The 20,367-nt window shown below is 38.5% G+C and overlaps 1 protein-coding gene across 2 annotated transcripts; it reads right to left on the minus strand.

Moving 5' to 3' along the window:
* Positions 1 to 744: 744 nt before the first annotated feature.
* Positions 745 to 15,483, minus strand: cdhr1a (cadherin-related family member 1a). 2 transcript variants are annotated; one of them, XM_020108524.2, is made up of 17 exons: positions 14,349 to 14,537; positions 13,053 to 13,148; positions 12,403 to 12,548; positions 12,254 to 12,304; positions 12,068 to 12,157; positions 11,808 to 11,894; positions 11,025 to 11,141; positions 9,918 to 10,061; positions 9,362 to 9,440; positions 9,174 to 9,274; positions 8,611 to 8,814; positions 7,776 to 7,928; positions 7,407 to 7,571; positions 6,433 to 6,500; positions 3,983 to 4,211; positions 3,639 to 3,896; positions 745 to 2,499 (listed from the first exon to the last, which is right to left on the minus strand). In XM_020108524.2, the coding sequence occupies exons 1-17, from the start codon at positions 14,425 to 14,427 to the stop codon at positions 1,900 to 1,902; spliced, it is 2,667 nt and encodes an 888-aa protein (XP_019964083.2). In that variant the 5' UTR covers positions 14,428 to 14,537; the 3' UTR covers positions 745 to 1,899. The 2 variants fall into 2 exon arrangements, with proteins under 2 accessions (XP_019964083.2, XP_069395140.1); XM_069539039.1 differs by having other exon boundaries at positions 2,357 to 3,260; positions 14,349 to 15,483.
* Positions 15,484 to 20,367: the final 4,884 nt, after the last annotated feature.

The following is a 20,367-nucleotide window of genomic DNA, read 5'->3' on the forward strand; positions in this document are numbered from 1 at the left end:
GCTCGTCCACAGGTCAGTGCCTCACCAGGTTTCAAATACCAGACCAATCTACTGACTCAGTTATATGTGTGAAAAGAAATTAGTGTGTAACAGAATAAATGGTCTGCTCATTATTGTCAATAATCCATCTGCATAATAAACCACGATTCAAATTTGGAAATGGAAAGAATCCATTGATATATGGACAATTTGCTTTCTAAGACTTCACTACATTTATGAGGTGAATATTGTTCTGTGTACTTCAATATATATATTCCTTTACAGATTTAGCTACAGCTCTGGAAAATCATGAGACCAGCCTAGATCCTGTATACCAGCCATTTAACAGAAATGTTGTCAGTAGTTTAAATGATGGAAAAAAAAACTGTTCAATTTATTTTAACATGTAGCTATAGTTTGACCAGATAAACTGATAATCTTGCAGTTTTTTTCTAGAGCTATACATTTCAGATTAAAGATAAAGTGATCAGTTTGTAAAAAATGGTGCACTGGGATATATTAAACTACCTAAAACAGTATAAAGCAGCTAAATCTGCTTCAATTCAACCATCTACAACATTAAAATACTGCTTTTGTTAATGCATTGGTATGGTGTATTTATACTGTTATATTGAAACATACAGTGACTAATTCATATTCTAGTGATAGCTTTAGCCATGGTCCCCATGGTTTTGTAGCAAAAACCTTTTTACTTTTTAATTCACAGTGTGGTGATACTATGTGAGTAAAAAAAACGTCTTCCACTTTATAATTACAAATCATGTACTTTAATTGGTGGTGATTTCAATACAATTGTTGACAGCAAGTGTTTTTTGATAACTGAACACTTTTTTGACTGAGTGAAACAGATACATCACCACATACACAACTGTAAACAAACTGCTCTTTAAACACTATTTGGTGCTTTGAACCTGCGCAGTGGGATTAAAAGTCTTCCTAACGTGATCACTTTGGTCCCCTTCCCTCCGGCTGATCTCTTTAGTCAGTTCAAGTGTCATGAAATCTCTTGTAAGGAGCTTGGTCGGATCCCAAATAAACAGTCTCAGTTGTGGAAATCTAAATGACTTCATTCCAGACAAGGGATCTTTCCTGACGAACTTTGTGTTTCAACAAAGGGTTTAAAAAGGTTTGGATTTATCTGTTGTAAAATGACAAACAAACTTCAACCAGGAGTTAAATTGAAAGCATGAGTACAGTGTTTTTTTCCCATTATACAGTATGAAAATAACATCATTAGTATACAAGAATTTTGCCGTTAGCTGTTTTTAGTGTATTTAAACTCTGAAAAACACACACGCACACACACTTGTACACACACACCCACACACGCACACGTGCACACACACACAAAGCACAATTGAAGATTGAGTTCAGTCTCGACTTTGACAAAACAATTTCATCTCAAGATACATTTACTGGCTGTTCTGGAGCTTTTGATCATTAACTTAGTGTCCATTCAACTGTCAGAAATGGGGACATTTTCATTTCTAAATTCTATTTGTCTTTTTTCATACACACATAAATATCAAATTTTTTTCATCAAGATCCATGAATTCCTCTTTTGGAAATTAGTGAAAACGGCAATAAAATCTTACAATGTTCAAGAAAGATGTTATGGTTTCTTCCGTGACTCAAACCACATCCTTCCACCAGTTTTTGTGGTAATCCATCCTGTAGTTCTTGCATAATCATGCTTACAAACAAACCAACCAACCAACCAACCAACCAACCAACCAACCAACCAACCAACCAACAAACAAATGGACAAGGCTGAAAACATAACATGTGAAAACCTCCTATGTGGAGTTAATGTTTGCAGACTTGCTCTGCTGGTAAAGACCCCAGAAGCTGCTGGACAGCTACTAAATGGACCCTGAGGTGAGATTGTTTCATCAAGCACTATTGGTGTGAGAGCATCCTCTTCTGCTCCAGCCTCAGCTTGAGCTCTGAAACTAGTGCTTGGTTCATAGTGTCCTCTCGGGTATTCACCGGCCTTTTCTTGGGTTTGGGTGCCACTGTCGCAGAGATGGTGGGTACGGCCCACTGCCTCTGCCCTGGGATGTAGGGTGGTGGTGGAGGGGGCAGAGATGGGGCGCAGGGTGGTGGGGGCCAGTGTCTCACAACGCTGTTGACATTGTTGACATTGTTGACGGTGTTGACGGTGTTGATGTTGTTGACGTTGTTGTTGTAGTTGATGTTCTCCACAACGACCTCGGGCTCCCGCTCTTCCTCCTCAATTCTGAACTTCTCTCCGGGGGTTTCCGGCTCCTTGAAGGGGTTTTTGATGTTCCAGGTGTTCTGTTTCCGCTGCCTCCTCCTCACGCGGCGGTTAGGCAGGATCCGGTTGGACTTTTTGTTGCGCATGAATGTTGCCGTGGAGATGATGACAGTGACTACGACCATGAGACTAATGACACCACCAAGCATGCCTAGGATTTGTAAAGGCTTGTTTCTATTCTGCATTATAAATGATCCCCAAGGCCCCCCCTTGAGTTGAGTCTGTAAAAGAGCACAGGGAGAATTCACATCCATGGGACTGAAGTCATAGTCTGACACACAAAGATTCTTCTTCATATTGTCCCGTGTAATGTCGCACTTTCACTCATTTGGCTGAAATGTCATGTGAGGTGCAAAATCCAAAACGTGTATATATATTAAGAATAAAAATACTGCAATGTACTGCATATACCTGTACAAAACCTTTTTTTTCCATAGTCTAGAAAATGTTCAAATTAAACCTTTTTCAAATATCTATTTTATCAACATTTACTATAATATAATTTTGTCTGGACAAGATCAGAGAGGTTGACCGGGAAACCCATAACAGAGACCACTCATGTCTATAGATATGAATTTGATGTGAAAAGAACTAATCTGTTTGTTTTGGTCGTGGTGTCATATTCAAAACATGGAAAAAAGAAAATAGTTTATGTTGTGCTCCTGTACTCTTTTACAGACACAGCCTTGTTCTACTGCAAAAAAGAATCACTACAAATTCTCAGTACCACAGAGTAAAGACAACAGTGCTACTGTGCTGATTCTCTCAAGGCAAGCTTCGTTTATGGCACGGGCCTCCTTATAATCTTTCTGATCTTGCCCTGAGCTTGTACACGGGACTTTTTCACAGAGTTCCAGTAAATAAAAGTTGAAATGATGATTGTCAGTGAAATGGCCAAGGTGACAACGGTCAAACAAATCCCAAACACGGCCCCCGGACGTTTCCTTAGGCCCAAGAAGTACGAGAAAAATCTCGATTTGATCTGCAAACATGACAATTGCATTTGTGTGAGACTCAGACTCAATAACTGGTGAAACCTGAAATCTGGGAAATTATGAAAAGTCTTATTCTGCAGAAAAGCTGCACCTTCCTGCACATTAATCAGATGGTGCAAAGAAAGTATGCAATTTTTTGGAATAAAAAGGCAGAATCTCTTCATTACTGTTATATAATTCCCTACAACAACAACTATAACACCTGCAATAACATTAAAGCAGCACAAGCTATAAAATGATGTTGATGAACTAATGGTTGCAAACTCTATTTTTCACATATTTAAAGTGTAAAACCTCAGAAAAGGATTCATCACATCACATCTAACTGTTAAACTGTTATTCATGTATACTTGGTCGTAACTTACAGCCTCTGTGATGTCGATCTTGACGACTGCAGTGGTGCTGAAGGATGGCTGGCCTCGGTCTCTGGCCTGCACCACCAGGGACCAGGTGAAGTCCCTCTGCTTGGTGATGTTCTGAATGATGGCCATTGACTTGATGTAGGACTTCAGCACGATCTCGCCAGTGTCGGCGTCGATGTCGAAGATGTTGTTGTCCGGCTCAGCTTTCATGATGGCGTACTCGATGACATTGTTGGGCACCTCTGCGTCGTCATCTACGGCCTGCGGAAATGTATTGAATTAAAAACAACGATTTGAACATTATTCAGACTTTCACTTTTTCTTTTAATCTCAAGGGGAGCACATACCTCTATTCTCACTGGCGCTCCGATCACCATCGTCTTCTCGAGGAAGTTGTCGTTGAAAGCTGGTGGGTGGTCGTTCAGGTCGAGCACCGTCACAAACACCTCAGCCAGGCTGTACTTCCCCTCTGTGTCCTCCGCCTTCACGTAGAAGTTGTACTTGGATCTCACCTCTGCATCCAGGCTCGCCCACGGCTGCGTGTAGATGATCCCAGATGTGGGCTGGATCAGGAACCTTTGAATTGAGATGTAATTCAGAATATTTATTTCAGATTTATCACATGCAGGCGATCGGGTGCATGTTTGTTGTTAGAATTAGTTGAACAGTGGCTTTAGAGGTGTTGCTCAGTGGATGATGGAGCATTCAAGATGGTTGCACTTTTTATGTGACCTTGGGATTCTAATGCTTGATTTAATGTGCAAACAAGTGAGTGTCTTTCTAAATCTATAAAATAAAAGGGAATATGTGTATTTCGCAAAACATTGAACTATCCCTTTAAATCGTCACTTTACTGTTCTATTCAAATACATTTATAAGACTTGACCATTAACATACATAGCAAGAATGGAAGTGGATCGTTTGACTGACTGACTTGTTTAGTTACCCTTGTAGGTCAGTGCAAGGTAGTCAGTACAGCCGCAAAGTCTATTTTCTCCTCCAATCCCATTACGGGATTAACGAAGGCAGAGGATGAGCAGGCAAAGATCAGGACAGCACGGTTCTGTGTACACTGAAGTGTTTCTATACAAGATACTATCAAAATACATAACATGCTATATTTTTTTGTATCCTTTCTGAGACTAATCTGAGGTGACACAGTTTGAAAATTGTTCTGAGCAAACGAGTACCCACTAAGCTAAAACTGTTCCAAATCTCTCCCCTCTGCTTATTTTGGAAATCCTACTCCTGGATGCCATGTGACATCACATATCTCCACTAATTCATTGCTACAGAGCTCAAAATCTCTACTTAGAAGTCCAAAAATACTCTTTTTTCCATCTACATTTCATCACACAAAGCAAATGGTTCATAGGAAACAGCCAAGAGAGACTAAACACGACCCTACAAGGATGTACACCTGAAGATAGGCACTGTGCATTGCAGATATATCTTTGGAATGCAGATCAGGTATTAACTGTGCTAAATGTAGCAGATCTGTGTGATTCTAACAGCAGGGACATGAAGTGAAAGCTGGAGGTGAACTGTGTGTTATCACTGAGAGAGAACAGTGACCGCTGAGCATTTTTTCTCGCTGGGTTTAGACTCTGACTAGAAATCTAATAAAAATCGAGATGAGAGAAAATGCCAGTAAATCCTCTGGGGGACCAGGGTGCTTAGGTGCAATAAACTGAACCATATTTCTCATATGAAAAACAAATCTGCTGTCATGTTTCTGCACAGTTTTCAGGCAGCTGCATTTGATTTTCATACACAGTAGTTCTGCATTAAAATTACACTTTCAGACTCAGATCCATCTTTTTTGTAAGTTATATTTAAATATAATAAAACTAATCAATGTCCAATTGATACTACAGATAATGTGTAAAGATCTGTGATTTTTTTAATGCTTTTTTTTAATTTGCCAGGACATCTCCACCTGATTTTCTCTACAAATATGACAATATGACACATTGACATGATCACAACACATGCTGCAGTAAATTAACACGTGAAAAAAGCAATCTGACACTTTAAAACGTGGTTTGGTTGATATCTATGATTATCAAAACATACTGCTTATGTCTTCTGTTGTGAATGTCCTATTTTGTTTGGCACGGTGGAGCAGTGCGTAGCAGTAATGCCTCATATTATAAAGTTTCCTGGTTTGAATCCCAACTTAGCTAGGGCCTTTCTGTGTGGAGTTTGCATGGGCTCCTCATGTTTGTTTTCTCCAGTAAATCCTGGTTCCTCCCATAGTCTGAAGACTATGCCAATGGGTACAGGCAGTGTTGCAAATATTCATGTTTGTGACATATTTGACAGATTAACATTACAATTGTGGTGAAAAATAATTTTGACTGTCTGTTCTGCTGTGAACTGCGAGCAATGTTTATATGTCGAATATGTCACAAACATACTGTAGTTACAACACTCCCTTTACCCATTTAATAATAAAAGCACTTCAGAGTCTCTGTTGACTGAATCCATTCATTTGTTTTAAGAGCGTAAGATCATGTCTTGATACCACATAACCCAATTTTATTCAGAACCACAGCAGACACATGCGTTGTAATATGCTGGATAGGTTGCCTGCTGTCCACATGGATTGGCTCCAGTTCCTCCAGCAGCCGTCAAAAGGATAGTGAGTGTAGATAATGGATGTATATGTGTTATTTCAAGGGCAAGATGCCTTTTAAATAAATGCATAGATAGAATAATGGTGGTATGTGGATATGAGGAAGTTGAAGTAGGCTCTGGGTCCTTTCTGTCAAAGGCTCCACATTGTCATACTCACAGTTCAGCCCCGGACCCATAGATAGAGTACTTCACTTCACCCCAAGGTCCTGAGTCTGGGTCTGTTGCCTGGAGACAAACAGAATAGACAAATAATTGAGAATAGAATATGATTGAGTAACTTAAGCCAGGGTGATCTGAATGTTCTCTTTAATGGTTTTAGTGCAACATATAGCTCAGTAAGATGAGGCATTGTTTTGGATTCACGTCAGGTTAATGAGATATGCTTCTTTTCTCTTTTCTTAACAAACCCCAACATGTTGAGGTTGCATTGAAGACTCTTTCTTAAAACTGAATGAGGGGAGAGAACTGTCTACCAGCGTGGAGTGAAGTGAATGAATCTGTGCTGGTTTGGAACATGATGTTACTGAGGTCAGCTATAAAAAGACGGATATTTGATGTCATAGCGAACATCATCATGGGCATCAGCTAATCTGTCTGTCTGTCGCTGCAGGGATGCCTGTGTGCCATCTCCGTGTGTCCAAGGTCACTTGTTGGCTGTTCTTTTATCTGATTGAAATTGCCTGGGATCAAGGCAACGAGCCGCTGTGGTGTTCACGCAAGGGGAGGATTTATTAGTGAGCCTCCCTGTTGCTTTGAGCCTCTGCAGGGCTGATATTAACTGACAAGGGCGAATCGTTTTTAAACTAAATGGCACTGAAAAAAAAACATGTTCACAGTGTTCATGTTATTTCTGTGATGCAGCTGCATGTGCTACCAAGCATTAGAAAAAAAATCTGGGAATTTGATGTTACACAACTAAATGAAAGTGATAGCCATCTGGCAGCTTACCTCGCCTAGCTTTTATCTACATGTTTTCATGTATTATCCCAACCCTCCGAGCCCAAAAAGTCCACATTTGGAGAATTAATGGGCAGCTTGGGCATTTTGCTAAAATCAACATTCCTCTTTAGCTCAGAGTGACGTACATTGGTGATCGCAAGTATTTTTAGACAGGATGAACGCTCAACTCACCGTGACTGACACCACGTTGGAGCCGCCGGGTGAGTTTTCTGGAATTCGGGCGATGTAGTAATCTGAGGAGAATTTGGGAGCGTTGTCATTGGTGTCCAGGAGGTGGATGACAATGTCTGCTGTTGCGCTGAATTTCTCTGGAGTATCAATCTCAACTGCCAGGAGCTGAAGGAGAAAGATTCGAAATAAATAAAATAAAAAAGATGCAGGATGTGTAACGCTGCTATCTGTTGTTGAAATTCAGTGGCCTACCGCTTCAGCATTTTATAGTTTGTTGTTGTGTTTTCTTATTTGCAGTTGTCATTGTGTTTTCTGTTTTGCACTCTACGGCCACATTAGTTAAACATATGCACTTGTAATGCATTTCACCTTGTATGTGAGAAAATGGTGCTTCTCGTAGTCCATGGCGGCCGAGTCCTCCACTAAGATCGTGACCTGGGCCTCGTTCAGCACAGTCTGAGGAACGACTCGCAGCATTCTTCCTGGTCCAATCAGCCTCAGATTGAATTTGGCGTTGGCGCCCTGCAAGAGCACAACACGTGTCATCGTATTATTTAAAATGTCTCATCTGGGAAATCGTAAAAAAAGTATATTACACATGCATGAACCTATTTATAGTAAGCTGCATTTGCTACAAAGCTATCACAAACAAGCAGACGCAGAGCATAATCCATGTCGTATATAGTCCATTCAATCAATATAAAAGCTCTGTGTCCTTTCAGTATTATAGAAATGCAATAGGAATCAATAGGATATCATTGGCAGCGATGTATTTCTTGATGAAACGTAATATGTGTGGACTGAGAGAGTTCACCCTGATGTTGTAACAGTATTAACAGAGAACACATTTGGTGAGCAGCGGTTGAGGCTCATGCAAGAAGCTGGAAACACAGAGACTTGCATAAGCCGACAAATGGCACAGTTAGCGTGAACCTTTTAATTTGTGTTGGCACACTCTCAAGTTCATGCAATTTTAAAAGGATTGTCTGTGATAATGGCCGGCTCAGAGCGATTCCACAGACAGAAAGGTGGACACCAGCGTGCACTCAGTGTTGTGGCACAACGTCTGTTGATTGAATCAGTAGATAACAATGTAATTTGTAATTACGTGAAAAACAATCACTGATCTGCTCTCCTGGCTGATGGAGGCACTTTTAAAACATCCCTGCACATTAAAACGAAACACATTAATGATCTCACCCACCTGATCAGAGTCATTGACAGTGATTTTCAGCCCTCGGAGAATCTCTCCCTCCGGTGGATGCTCGTACATGGTCAACTCAAACATGTTCTGTCGGCCGTGCTCTCCATAGAATGTAGGTGGGTTATTGTTCAGGTCCACCACACGGATCACCACCGTGGTTACCCCGTAGTCCATCAGTCTGCCTTCAGGACTCACTTCTGAAGCCTGGAAACATAAAGTCAAAATTATGCCCATACGTGTCTCCTATGTGGTCAGTGGACACATGAGCTTGTACGAGATTTTATCTGCCAGTTTCACTATAATAGTTCAACCTTGTGAATCTTATTTTTAATCTATATCTAGTCCAAATAAATTAGAAATTCCCTTGTTCATCCCTCCAGATGTAAAGTGAATGAGGGTCTGTTTGATTAAGTCTTTTATTTCATTTTAGGTATTTTAACACAAATTCAAAGATAATTTAAAAGCAGCAGAATTATTTTTTTCCCTTGATGAAGTGATACAACTTTATACTTCAGAGAATGTACAGTTTGTCTAGTTTGATGTCTGAATGACGTGCGACTCACCCTGACTTTAATATTAAAGATCTCTCTCTTCAGATACATAGGGAAAGTCAGCAGAGCAATACGTCCGCTTGTTTTATTGATGCTGAAAACACCATCATCACCTGCAGAGACACACACACAGATATATGAACATATTTCTGAAACAGAATTACTTCAATTTTCAAATCTTCTTTGAATTAAATTCTTACCATCATCAAAGGAGTAACGGATTGGATTTGGATTCCCCACATCACCATCTTTTGCGCTAACACTGAATATTTCAGATCCCTGGAACAAAATGTAATAATTAATAGTTAATCAGTAGTGAAACATGACTGATAATTAGTTGTTGAGTTATCATTAGAAGACCAGGATGCAGAGATGACCAGTTGGTCATTAAATTATACCTGCAATATTTTTCTCCAAAGAGTCGTCTCTGACTCATCAAAGCTACATGAAATGTCAGGTTGCTAATTATTCTCCTCTGGATAAAAGTCAGAATGTGTAATCTTTCTCCTCCAGTGACATTTTGTAACCAAGGAGATTAGAGAAAAAAGAGAAAAGCTTTGAAGAAAACAGCATCGACATTACTGTGAAATGTCAGCAATTAAAACTGTGTGAGATATGCTGCTTATTATTTATTATGCAAAGAAATAAGTTGCATTCACTATGTCAGTACCTTGCTATGCTGCGATTGTTTAATATGATGTTATAAAAAGACTAAAATCGTAGCAGAAGGTCACTGGAAGATGTTTCCATACTCACAGGCATTGAGACTTCATAAACGTAGCCAAAATAGGGCGTCCCGATAAAAGATGGCGGAGTGTCCTGTGCATCGATCACATTGATCGTCAGAGTAGCAGAGGAAGACAGAAACTGCTCCTTGCCATTAAAGTTACCACCACCGTCCTAGAAGAAAGGAAACGTGCATGTTAAAATGTCATAGAAGATTGAATCCCTGAACAGGAGTAGTGCACATTTATTTGAGATTTTATTTTGTTATATTAATGTTAATAAACAATTATTAACACATATTAAAAAGGTAAATCATCAAAACACGTCTTCCCATCATGAGATCCCCCATCAATGGGAGGATCTCTTTTAGCGCTGTTTAAATGTTTTTCAATTGGGACACTAATCATGTATGTTTGTTTTTCTTTTTGTATTCTCAAGGCGTATTTCCATCCGCAAACCCGATTTTGGAGGTATTTTCAAAACCTGCATTCCTCAAGGTGATACAGGTTATACCGCTTTCTTCTTCTGTCTCTTTTTTGGTACATTACTAAGTTTCTTGGAGCAATGTCACCACCAACTAACTGGGACAGCATAAAACTGTCACAGTTTCCTGTGTTGTGTTGTATTATTAGTTTCCCAATAATGACATTTATACACAACCAATCTGCCACTGAAAAACTGTAACAAAACATTTGTTCTGCTAATGATCATTAACTCCACAGAGTTCCTTTAAAAGTATTCTAGAACAGAAACCCTGAGCTATACCAATATGTACAGGTAATAAACAATACCTTCAGGAGGTTATGTTTTCAAGCCCGACCATTTGTTTGTGTGTTTGATAGTTAACAGGATTACGCAAAAACCACTGATTTTTGCAAAACTTGATGGAACAAGTCAGAACCCATAACATTTTGGCATAAATCTGGACAAAGGATCGAAGAATCTAAATCTTCTTTTTTGTGAATTTTCTGTGAAAACAAATAATGCAAAGAACATTATTACACATTATTCTGCAATTGGGGTGATGATTTAATGATGGGTATTGTTTTGTTGCCTTATTTACGGGGGCTAGATTGAATTTTAAGGCGACTGTTGGGCCTTGGTAGAGTTATGTGCTCTAAGTGTCACTCTAGTTACCTTTGCAATGACAGTCACAAAGTGTGTCTTTGTTTTCTCGTAGTCCAACATTTCTCCAGATCTGATACGAAGGACACCACTGTGTCTGTCAATGGCAAACAAAGTGGACGGAGGATTCTGTGACAGGGAACAGAAGAAAAGCAGGATTTAAAAGTACACACAGAAAAACAAATACAGTCACATGAGTAAAAGCCTGTCACTGAAACCCCATAAACCCCATTTACAACCCAAGAGTGGTCAGATGGCTGCATAAAAACACTCAGTAGCCTCTTGATTTAGGCCACATCCTCTATAAAGTCTATCTCTTTGTCCATCTGGATGTAAAGAAGCCATATGCTGATGGACAGGGCAGGCAGGTGATAGTTGCTGGGTCCAGATGTGCACCGCCTCACTCATCACTGTTCAGCTTGGGCCAGCTGTTCTACGGTCCTAATAGTCCAAAGTGCAAACTAACATTCCCCGGCACGCACTGCCACTGCAGCCCTCTAAGCCTCCAATACTTGACACAAATGTAATTATGATTAAATCCCCATCGGCATAACTAAACCATCATATTCACTCACATGCAAAAGAGAAAATCTAAATGATTTTATTGTCATTATCAGCACATCTATATATACTTTACATGACGTGCAGATTAACTTCAGATGGGGCCAGTTTTAGCCGGTGTTTCATATTTTCAAATGTCTCATCTGTGCTTGTTTGAATGCTGTTTTCATTAAATACACAAGTCAGAAAGGATTGGATATGAGTGGTTGGTATTTGACTCCTGTCATGTGATACCTGGAGGTAGAAGGTGACTGAGCCCCCTGAGCCTGTGTCTCTGTCCACTGCCTCGACTCCATAGATGCTGCTACCAGACTCAGTTGTCTAAAATGTGCAACATGGAAAATAACCCAGGTCACAACATATAAGGTTTGAATATTAAAAATATACAAAAGATATTCACTTTGATATATTTTAACAGTAACAAATTGTCTTTACATTTTGCTTGTTGAGAATCACAGAAATAAAACATTTACTGCATCTTTGGCTTAACATACCTCCAGCACATCAATGATCGCAGGCATGTTTTGGAATTCAGGCTTCTCATCGTTTGCATCCATTACAAATATTGTCACTCTTTCCACAACCTGAAAAGAAGATATAGAAGGAGATGATATTCATGGTCATATTATTTTGATTTAATATCAAATGATATAAACACACATGGAACGAGCTGTTCACACCTTGCTTCTTCCATCAGTGATGCTCACAAGAACGTCAATGGAATCTTGTTTCTGAAAATGGAACAGTTAGCATGGATCATATCTTAGTTTCTTTAAGAATAAGTCTAAATTAACAGTTTAATTGATTGTTTTCTGTTGTTAAAATTTACTTCTCTGTCCAGCTTTTCCACCAAAGTGATGTTTCCAGATTTGGGGTCGACCCTGAAGTACTCTTTGAAGCCAGGATCAAATGAAAGGCCGTATCTCACCTCATGGCCTTCAGGGTCTGTGCCATTGAGACAATAGATCTGTGTACCTAAAGAAACACAACATTTTAAACAAACATAGTTCAGGAAACAAAGTCTTTATGTGTTTATATAAAAAGAATGTGAATCCTAAGTGTAATCAGATAATATAATATAAGATAAGATAAATAACAAAGAGAACATTAGCACATTAGCCATGAATTGCATGAACAAAAATGAATATTGCACATTTATCTGGTGCGGTACGTTAACAGTAAACTGTACAAAGCAGGATACTGGTGAAGGAGAAGGAGAAGGAGCAGAGGGACAGCTGCACCACATTCACAGCCAGCAAACTGCTCCTGACATCCACAGGTGGAACCAGCAGATGAACGTCTGTGTGAGTACGCACAACTCCACACAACATCTGTTCATCCATCAAAGACTGTTTAACATCCTGGACTCTCAGATGCTAGCATACAAAACACACCATTTTACTGTTTGATTGTTCCTCTGGCCTATCTACCAATCAGCTGTTTGCACTAAACGTCCTGTGTGTCAGAGGTGAGTCTCACCGATGGGCGTGTCCTCTGACAGGCTGAACAGGGCCAGGTTCCCGTTGTGGCTGTATGGTCCATTGTCGTAGAAGTAGGGGGCAAAGTCTGCTTGAGCTGTGGGCGGAGACACGAAAACACAATTGAGTGGTTGAATGTTATAAAGTGAGACTAGGCAGGCTAAAAAAAAAAAAAAAAAAGCGATTGCACAAATATTTTGTATATTCAGATTCAAGCATTGACTGCATTCAGACTCGATGAAGACAGACTTTTTGTTAGTTTTTGTGTAACAGGCCATAATAACTTGGCATAATGTATCTACTATTAACTACTTTAATATTAAATATTAATGTGTGTCTACCAGCCTAAACAGCACAATCACGTCCATACTGTCAGTACAGGTAAGATGCATTAAGAGATTTGTTTTCATGGATTTAATTCTTTAACTTCGTGAATAATGTAAATTGTTGTAAATTAAGTAGTTCCAAGCAGAGGGCAGAAGATAACATTTTCTCTGAGCCTGACTGGGGTAGCTTCTTCCATCTCACTCATTGTCACACTGGGTCTGAACCTATAGGACGACTTAACATAGTGAACTAGTTTAACCCAGGAAAGCGTGAAAACAGCTGCTTATAGGGACCAAATTGTCAAACACGAAATCGTAACTTTGTGAGATCCACTATCCTGGGCGTCCCTATAACACCAACCATTAATCAAATGTCATGACACTGAGCGGTTTTGCTGTAATTGCTTTATGTTTTCTGATCATTAACCAGAAGCTTTAGTTTTGTTTGCTAATGTTAGCATTGATGTGCTACTACTAACATTAGCTCCAACTATTCTCTAATAGTCAAACTGTATTTAACTTTAGCAATTACTTATTAAAGGTGCCTTAAACACTTGCGTGACATAAGCTGAGCCCTACACTGCGCATGCGTCCTTTGTTTTCTCGGGCACTTTGACTGGGATTATAGGTGACGTCAACCTCCGGAGATACCTTTTCCATACATATAGACAAAAACAATGCTATTTGTAATATCACAGTAACATGGACTGTGATTTTCTTTTATTTATATCAATAGTAAGTTCATGGTACCTTTGAAACTAAATTCATGAATTTTGAATCAGTATAACAGACCTACAGAGTCAAATACACTCAAATAAAAGCAAAAACAATGATTCAACTGAAAAGAGAATTGAAAGGATAAAATGTATATATAGTCTTCAGCCAAGAAGCCTTTATATGTATCTGAACACTATTTACAATCAGAGCAACATCAGCCCACTGAAAGCAGAGAATCAAGAGGAGAAACTTACCAAAGCAGGCCTGAACAAACACGAACACCTGTGGTAAATGTAGAATCTTTACATTCTTCATCCTAAAGAATGAAGTCATGAAACCGCACCATGAAGACGGCTCCGTCGAGAGTCCTTGACATGAGATGCAGCTCCTCAGGTGTTTGCGAGGGGACTGGAGAAGGCTAAAGGCATATGCTCACATGCTAATCCAATGACACATCTTAAGAGTCACTCCTGGGCCCCCTCAGTCCGACAGCACTTCTTCAACCACAATACACAAGAGATGGCTGTGTTTACAGAGCGGACATGGATCTTTCATCACTTTGCAGATGATGCACAGGTTTAAATCTCAAAGTTTTTTGTGTATTTGATGTTGATACACTGCTGTTATTCACCAGTATTTATAGATATATGAATGTTTTTTTTATTTTCTTATGACGTTGATATTGTCTGAAGGTAGGAAAGCAAAACTGTTAAAAGTATATTTGTCAGCTGTTTTAATACTATTCTATATTCTGATACAAATATTGTTTTGCAATACATACTGTTTGTACAATTGTAATACTTTTGTTATGTTGTTATATACGGACACGCAGTCGTGTTAGTAGTAGTAACTAACACAAAGTGCTTTAGTCCTCTGTGAAAATTGTGTATTAAACATAACTTTTGTGTTTTAGAGAAAGTGCTGTGACTAAGTGTTAGTGGAGAAAGTAGAGGGATTAAAATGATGTAGAATCCATGCAATGTTTCTGGTCAGTGCAGTATACTTCCTCATGTTGTACAGTATACTGCACGACCATCTGCTATGCACTCCACAACCATCTGTGCATTAGGGAAAAAAATTCCACTATTTACTCAATTAACAGAGTAATCGTCAAACCGAGGATGATGTAGATGAAATGCAATGAATGATCTGATGAGATTATAGTTTCTGTTTGGATGTTATTGTAGAAAGTCAGTGTCTGGACTGATGATCTGAATTTAATGATAATCTTAAACAAAGCTGGACGCCATTTTTACCAGAAGGTGTGAGTTTTATTTTACATGTAAGGAGTATGTTGTTTATTGCAACTTTATGTTGTTCTTATTAATTTCTCTGCTATTTTCCAGGTTCACTGTGTAAACCGTGATTTGTCTCTTCTATTAAAAACCACCACTGATTAACTTTCAGTCTTTCTGGGACTTTTTGAAGAGTATCCTGGTCACTGAAGCTGGCTAATCTACTTACCTAATAATCTTATTTGCCACAGAGGTAAATCAATTGTTGTATAATAACAACACAATGATCCACCAGGATCGTCTGTCTACAAACCCCAAACACTTTGATTGAAAATATATTAATACATGTCTTCAAATTTGCTTGGTCCAGTTTAAAAAAATTTTTTTTCATAGGCAAAGTGATTCAAATGCCCTAAAAGAAAGGTGATTCTTTTCACCTTACATATAGTCTGACTAAATTGTTAAATTGTATTTCTACTGAATGACCTTCAGCATTTTAGAATACATTCTTTAAATATAGATACAAATTAAATTTATGGGACCTAAAATGAACACTGTAAATATATAAATAGATGTGATATTTTGTCTTTCCCTCTGAAAACATAATACAACATAATGACAAAACAACAGTGTGGTGCCTGTGCACACCATTAGAACATGTTGCATGCAAGAGGATTTACACACATGAATAAACCTTTTACAGTCCATTCTCATGCTGAAATTAAATCTACTTTATAATCTGAGTAGTACTGGATGAATGTACAGTATATTGCATGACCTCAGTGGCTACCTGGGCCATACATTGTACTTTCTAAAAACTGGAATTTGACACACAAGGCTAAAACTTGATGACAGCCACCTACGTAATTCTAAATTTGATAAATCAGTGACCTTTGGCAGCAATTTAAATTCCTACATGTACAGTGAGACCTGCCAGACTGCTATCCTAACATGTCCAGACAGCAAAGTATTCAAAGGCACATCTGGGATGTTTTTTTAATGATGGTCACTGAATATATATATATTGTGTGGCCATCATTTAAAACCGGATCTATATTCAGTATTAAAGATCACCTGTCAGGTTACTTCAGTATGTCGATGGTCAGGGCCGTGGTTTCAGGTTTAATTCTCATGACACTGGCAGATGGCAGGCCTAAAGATTAACCCACTGTGCTCTAATCCCTTCTCATCTTGTAATGCATGGAGCCTGTCTGTGGCCACACAGACTCCATCAGACATAAATGTAAAACACAATTAGCACACAATGTTGCTGCAAGTAGCCACACATTAGACTGGAGGACATGCTGTGTGGAGCGTGCAACATAATGTTGGTTCACAAACACATGACAACATTTTTTTAAATCTTTTATCCTCTGTCATAATTAATGTGACTTTTCTTTAAATGCTTGAACCTACAGATGTTTGTCTGTGCACATATTCTATGGTCAAAAAATCCGAGAACTGAGGCATGTTTGTGCAAGTGTCTTTGCAATGATCACTGTAAAAAAAAAATCATACAGATAAAAGCTCACTGCTCATCTGTTGTCATCTTCTTAGTTTCTAATCCCGGGCCTTCAATCACAGCAACACATGCTGACCTCTTTGTTCCTGTTGGGGATGGAGCCATTAGGCTGCCCAGAGGAACATTTCACATGTTTATCTTTTCGGTATTGCTGCTGCATGTGCATCATTTCCTCTTGATTGTTAAGACTGTTACCAAAAGATAAGACAATATTTTTAGTAGGAATCAGGCAAAGACACGAGTGTAGAATGTTTCAAATCATGTCAGGCCTTGACCAGATGGACCACTTCGGTCCTGCTCCTTATTTTAAATGGATATTGTCTTTAAGGGGTTCAGCATCAGCATGAAAACAAGAATCGGGAGCAGACGGCGTCAATCCTCTGCTAGAATATCAACCAACTTGACCTCTCAGTTCAGATAGCAGCAGTCAAGTGATTATTCCCAGAATTTAATCCAAACAAGGACACACTTCTTTATGGATATCGTGCTGTAAATGTCTGAAACACACAAAGGCAAAGAACTACTGTGAGAGCAAAGTAAAATCAAACCTTTTGGTTTCACAGTGGGCTTTAGATCTGCACTACACATTTTACTCTGCACGACAACTATTTTATCTTTATAGTTTTTTTAATTCCCTCCTAGGTTTTGTTTTCGCCCCTGTCCATTTGTTTGTTTATTCGTCGGTTGGTGTAGTTGTCAGCAGTATTACACAGAAACTACTGAACGGATTTCCATGAACCTTGGTGGCAGGATGGGACATGGGACATCCATGGCACAGATCCTGACAAAGTGGTGGAGCATGGATTTCTGTCTTTCTTATCACTTACATTAATATTGCAAGATATCAATATCCCAGAGAACAATGCTTGAATCTTGATGAAAAAAATCCAGCATGTTGAGGAAACTGATATCTACGAGTGTGCAATTTGTGGCAGCTTGGTTGAAGGGAACTATTGGGCCTTGGCGAAGGTATGCACTCTACTGAGTACCATTCTGCTTTGTTTTTTTCCCCAGTATTTCTTTCTTTCATTTAACTAAACTCTCATAAAACCTGTTAAAGTAAATTGCATTGTGCTACACAGGTGAAGTCGCCTTTCCTTTCGTTTAGTGTTTAATCTTTAAAAACAAAAAGGAAAAAATATGTTGTCATCCATACATTGTGTTCGGCACAAACATCAAATTCATGCAATCACGTGGATGACTAAAAATATATATTATTAATATGTATTAAAAATGACAAAATCAGATACTTCTGTGATTTGCATTAAGCAAAACAATATAACAATAATATACAGTATACACTCATCTTTTTTTTTATCACAATGAAGTACTATTTAAAGCTATTAACACTTAATTTGAATTCAAATTGATGTAATCGTCATTTGAGAAGATGTTTTTCTAAGCAACATTTGGCTTAGTTGTGTTTGCTCACATTATGTGGTTGAAGTTCAGAGCACGTTTCTGGCTGTTTATCAGATCGCGATGTCAACAGAGTAAGTAGAATTACTTTGGCTCCTGTCCTCTCATCCTCTACCAAAACGTGAGGGTCCATAAAAATGTCAGATGAACATGTAGACAACCTAACAGCAGTTTATCACTAAGACGTCAAGAACATTTGGGATTACAAGTATTCCAAGTATACCCAAAGTACGCCCATCATACACACACATACACACTTGGTCAAAGCAAAGCAGTGCAGTGGCAAATCCTTGCTTTTTTAAAAATACATTGAAAAAGAAATTCTAGTGCACAGGTCAAAAATAGAAAAGGAAACAATAAATCATTTGTACCTCATTGTACTTGGGTCACTACAGAATCGTTCTGACTGTTTGAGCACCTGTTTTCAAGATATCCAATTCAGCTTTACCATTTTGGATTATTATTGATAATCTCTTGTGCAGTTTGCAGAGGGCAGAGGTTTGCTTTTAGTCCTGGTCCACTCTAAAACTAGGTCACTGCTTTAATCTCCCCATGTATACTGTAGGTTAACAGCCCTTCATTCTCATAAACCTCTGAGAGTGCTTGCAGAGTGAATACAGAGTCATGAATCATGCACAATCCTAAAAGATATGACACATGACTTCTGCAGGAATCATTGTGGACTGAAATGACCACAAAGATTCCTGCAGGAGCAGCAGCAGCAGCAGCAGCAGCCTTCCACTGAGGTGTTACAAAACTTTTGGAACAAGACAGTCCCTGTGTAATAGAGGTTTCAGCAGAGTTTGTCACTCAGCAACTTGCATTACACAACAGGAATTTGCTGCAACGATGAAAGAACGCCATGCAAAACACATTACAATTCAATTAAAATGATGTTATATGAATGAAACCAAATCACAGATTCACTGAACCTTCCACAAAATACATATCATATTCACTCTAGTATATTGAACAATTCACCTAAAAGAAGCCTAACTTCTAGAAAGTTATCATTAAACACAATTCACTGAATTGTCTTCATTTTATTTGACATCAATTCTGTATTAAAATGGGAAAACAGAAGTGCATCAAATGCACCCTGCAGTTGAATTTCTAAATAAACCAATGGATGGCTGAGTGAACATCATGTTGGCCACAGAAGCTTGTGCAAATTAAAACGTGCTGTTCGGCTGACACTCCTTCTCTGCAGTCTTTTACACTACTGCCTCCAAGTGGCAAAACACTGGTGGTGGATGAACATGACTTTGGTTTGTTGGAGAAACATTTATATTTATATTTACAATTTTGAATATGGTGATACTGGTGATTATCACTCTGTTTATTTTATGTTTCCCAGTAAGATGAAAGTGTGACACAGTAACTGAAACAGCTAAATTGCACTGTTGTACGTGCTGCACCTTTCATCTTGCACCTTTTGGCAACTTACACTGTTTCATTTTACTTGTGTTTACTTTCTTTCTTCTGTGTTTGTATAAAAAACCCCAAAAAGGACATCTAGATTTTTCTTCTTGATTTTTGTTCTGATTTATAAAAGTCGGATCAATGCTGCTGTAACAATAAAAGCTGCATGTTCACTGTTTTAATGTTGGTGACAATGTTGAACATTGACAGTAAAGGATTCTGATTCTGATAAATGAAATTCAGGACAGGTCAACTCAGCAATGCAATACGAACCATGTCATATAGAATTAATTAATTACAGGTATAATAAAGTTAAAAATCTCAATATAAATTAAAATAATCCAATCCAATACTCTATATATTTTATTTATTATGTTTGTATCTCTCTCTCTCTCTCTCTTTCTCTCACTATACTGTATATATATTATTAACTATCTCATGAACCATATCTTGCCGAGTATTAGATGAAAATGACAGCAATGACATTAATGCTGAGCACAAAATCTATACACAAAATAACCTAAACTCTTAATATGTAACTTTTCCACTCTATCCACTGTAGAGCTGTTGCAATCACTTCCATCTCTACTGTGCAAATTGATTAAAGGTTCTCCTGTTTACTGAAACTTTCAAGTCTTTTAGACAAAGACGACAAATGCAAAGCAGCAGAAGCGG

This window comes from Paralichthys olivaceus, chromosome 14, assembly GCF_024713975.1.
Source record: "Paralichthys olivaceus isolate ysfri-2021 chromosome 14, ASM2471397v2, whole genome shotgun sequence".
In the NCBI taxonomy this organism is placed as follows: domain Eukaryota; kingdom Metazoa; phylum Chordata; class Actinopteri; order Pleuronectiformes; family Paralichthyidae; genus Paralichthys; species Paralichthys olivaceus.

Excerpts from the sequence above, each read along its gene's own strand:
- cdhr1a (XM_020108524.2), bottom strand. The coding sequence starts at position 14,427 with ATGACTTCATTCTTTAGGATGAAGAATGTAAAGATTCTACATTTACCA. Across the intron at positions 9,275-9,361 it reads CCGTTACTCCTTTGATGATG|GTGATGATGGTGTTTTCAGC; the intron begins GTAAGAATTTAA and ends GTGTCTCTGCAG. Across the intron at positions 4,212-6,432 it reads TATGGGTCCGGGGCTGAACT|GTTCCTGATCCAGCCCACAT; the intron begins GTGAGTATGACA and ends CTCAATTCAAAG.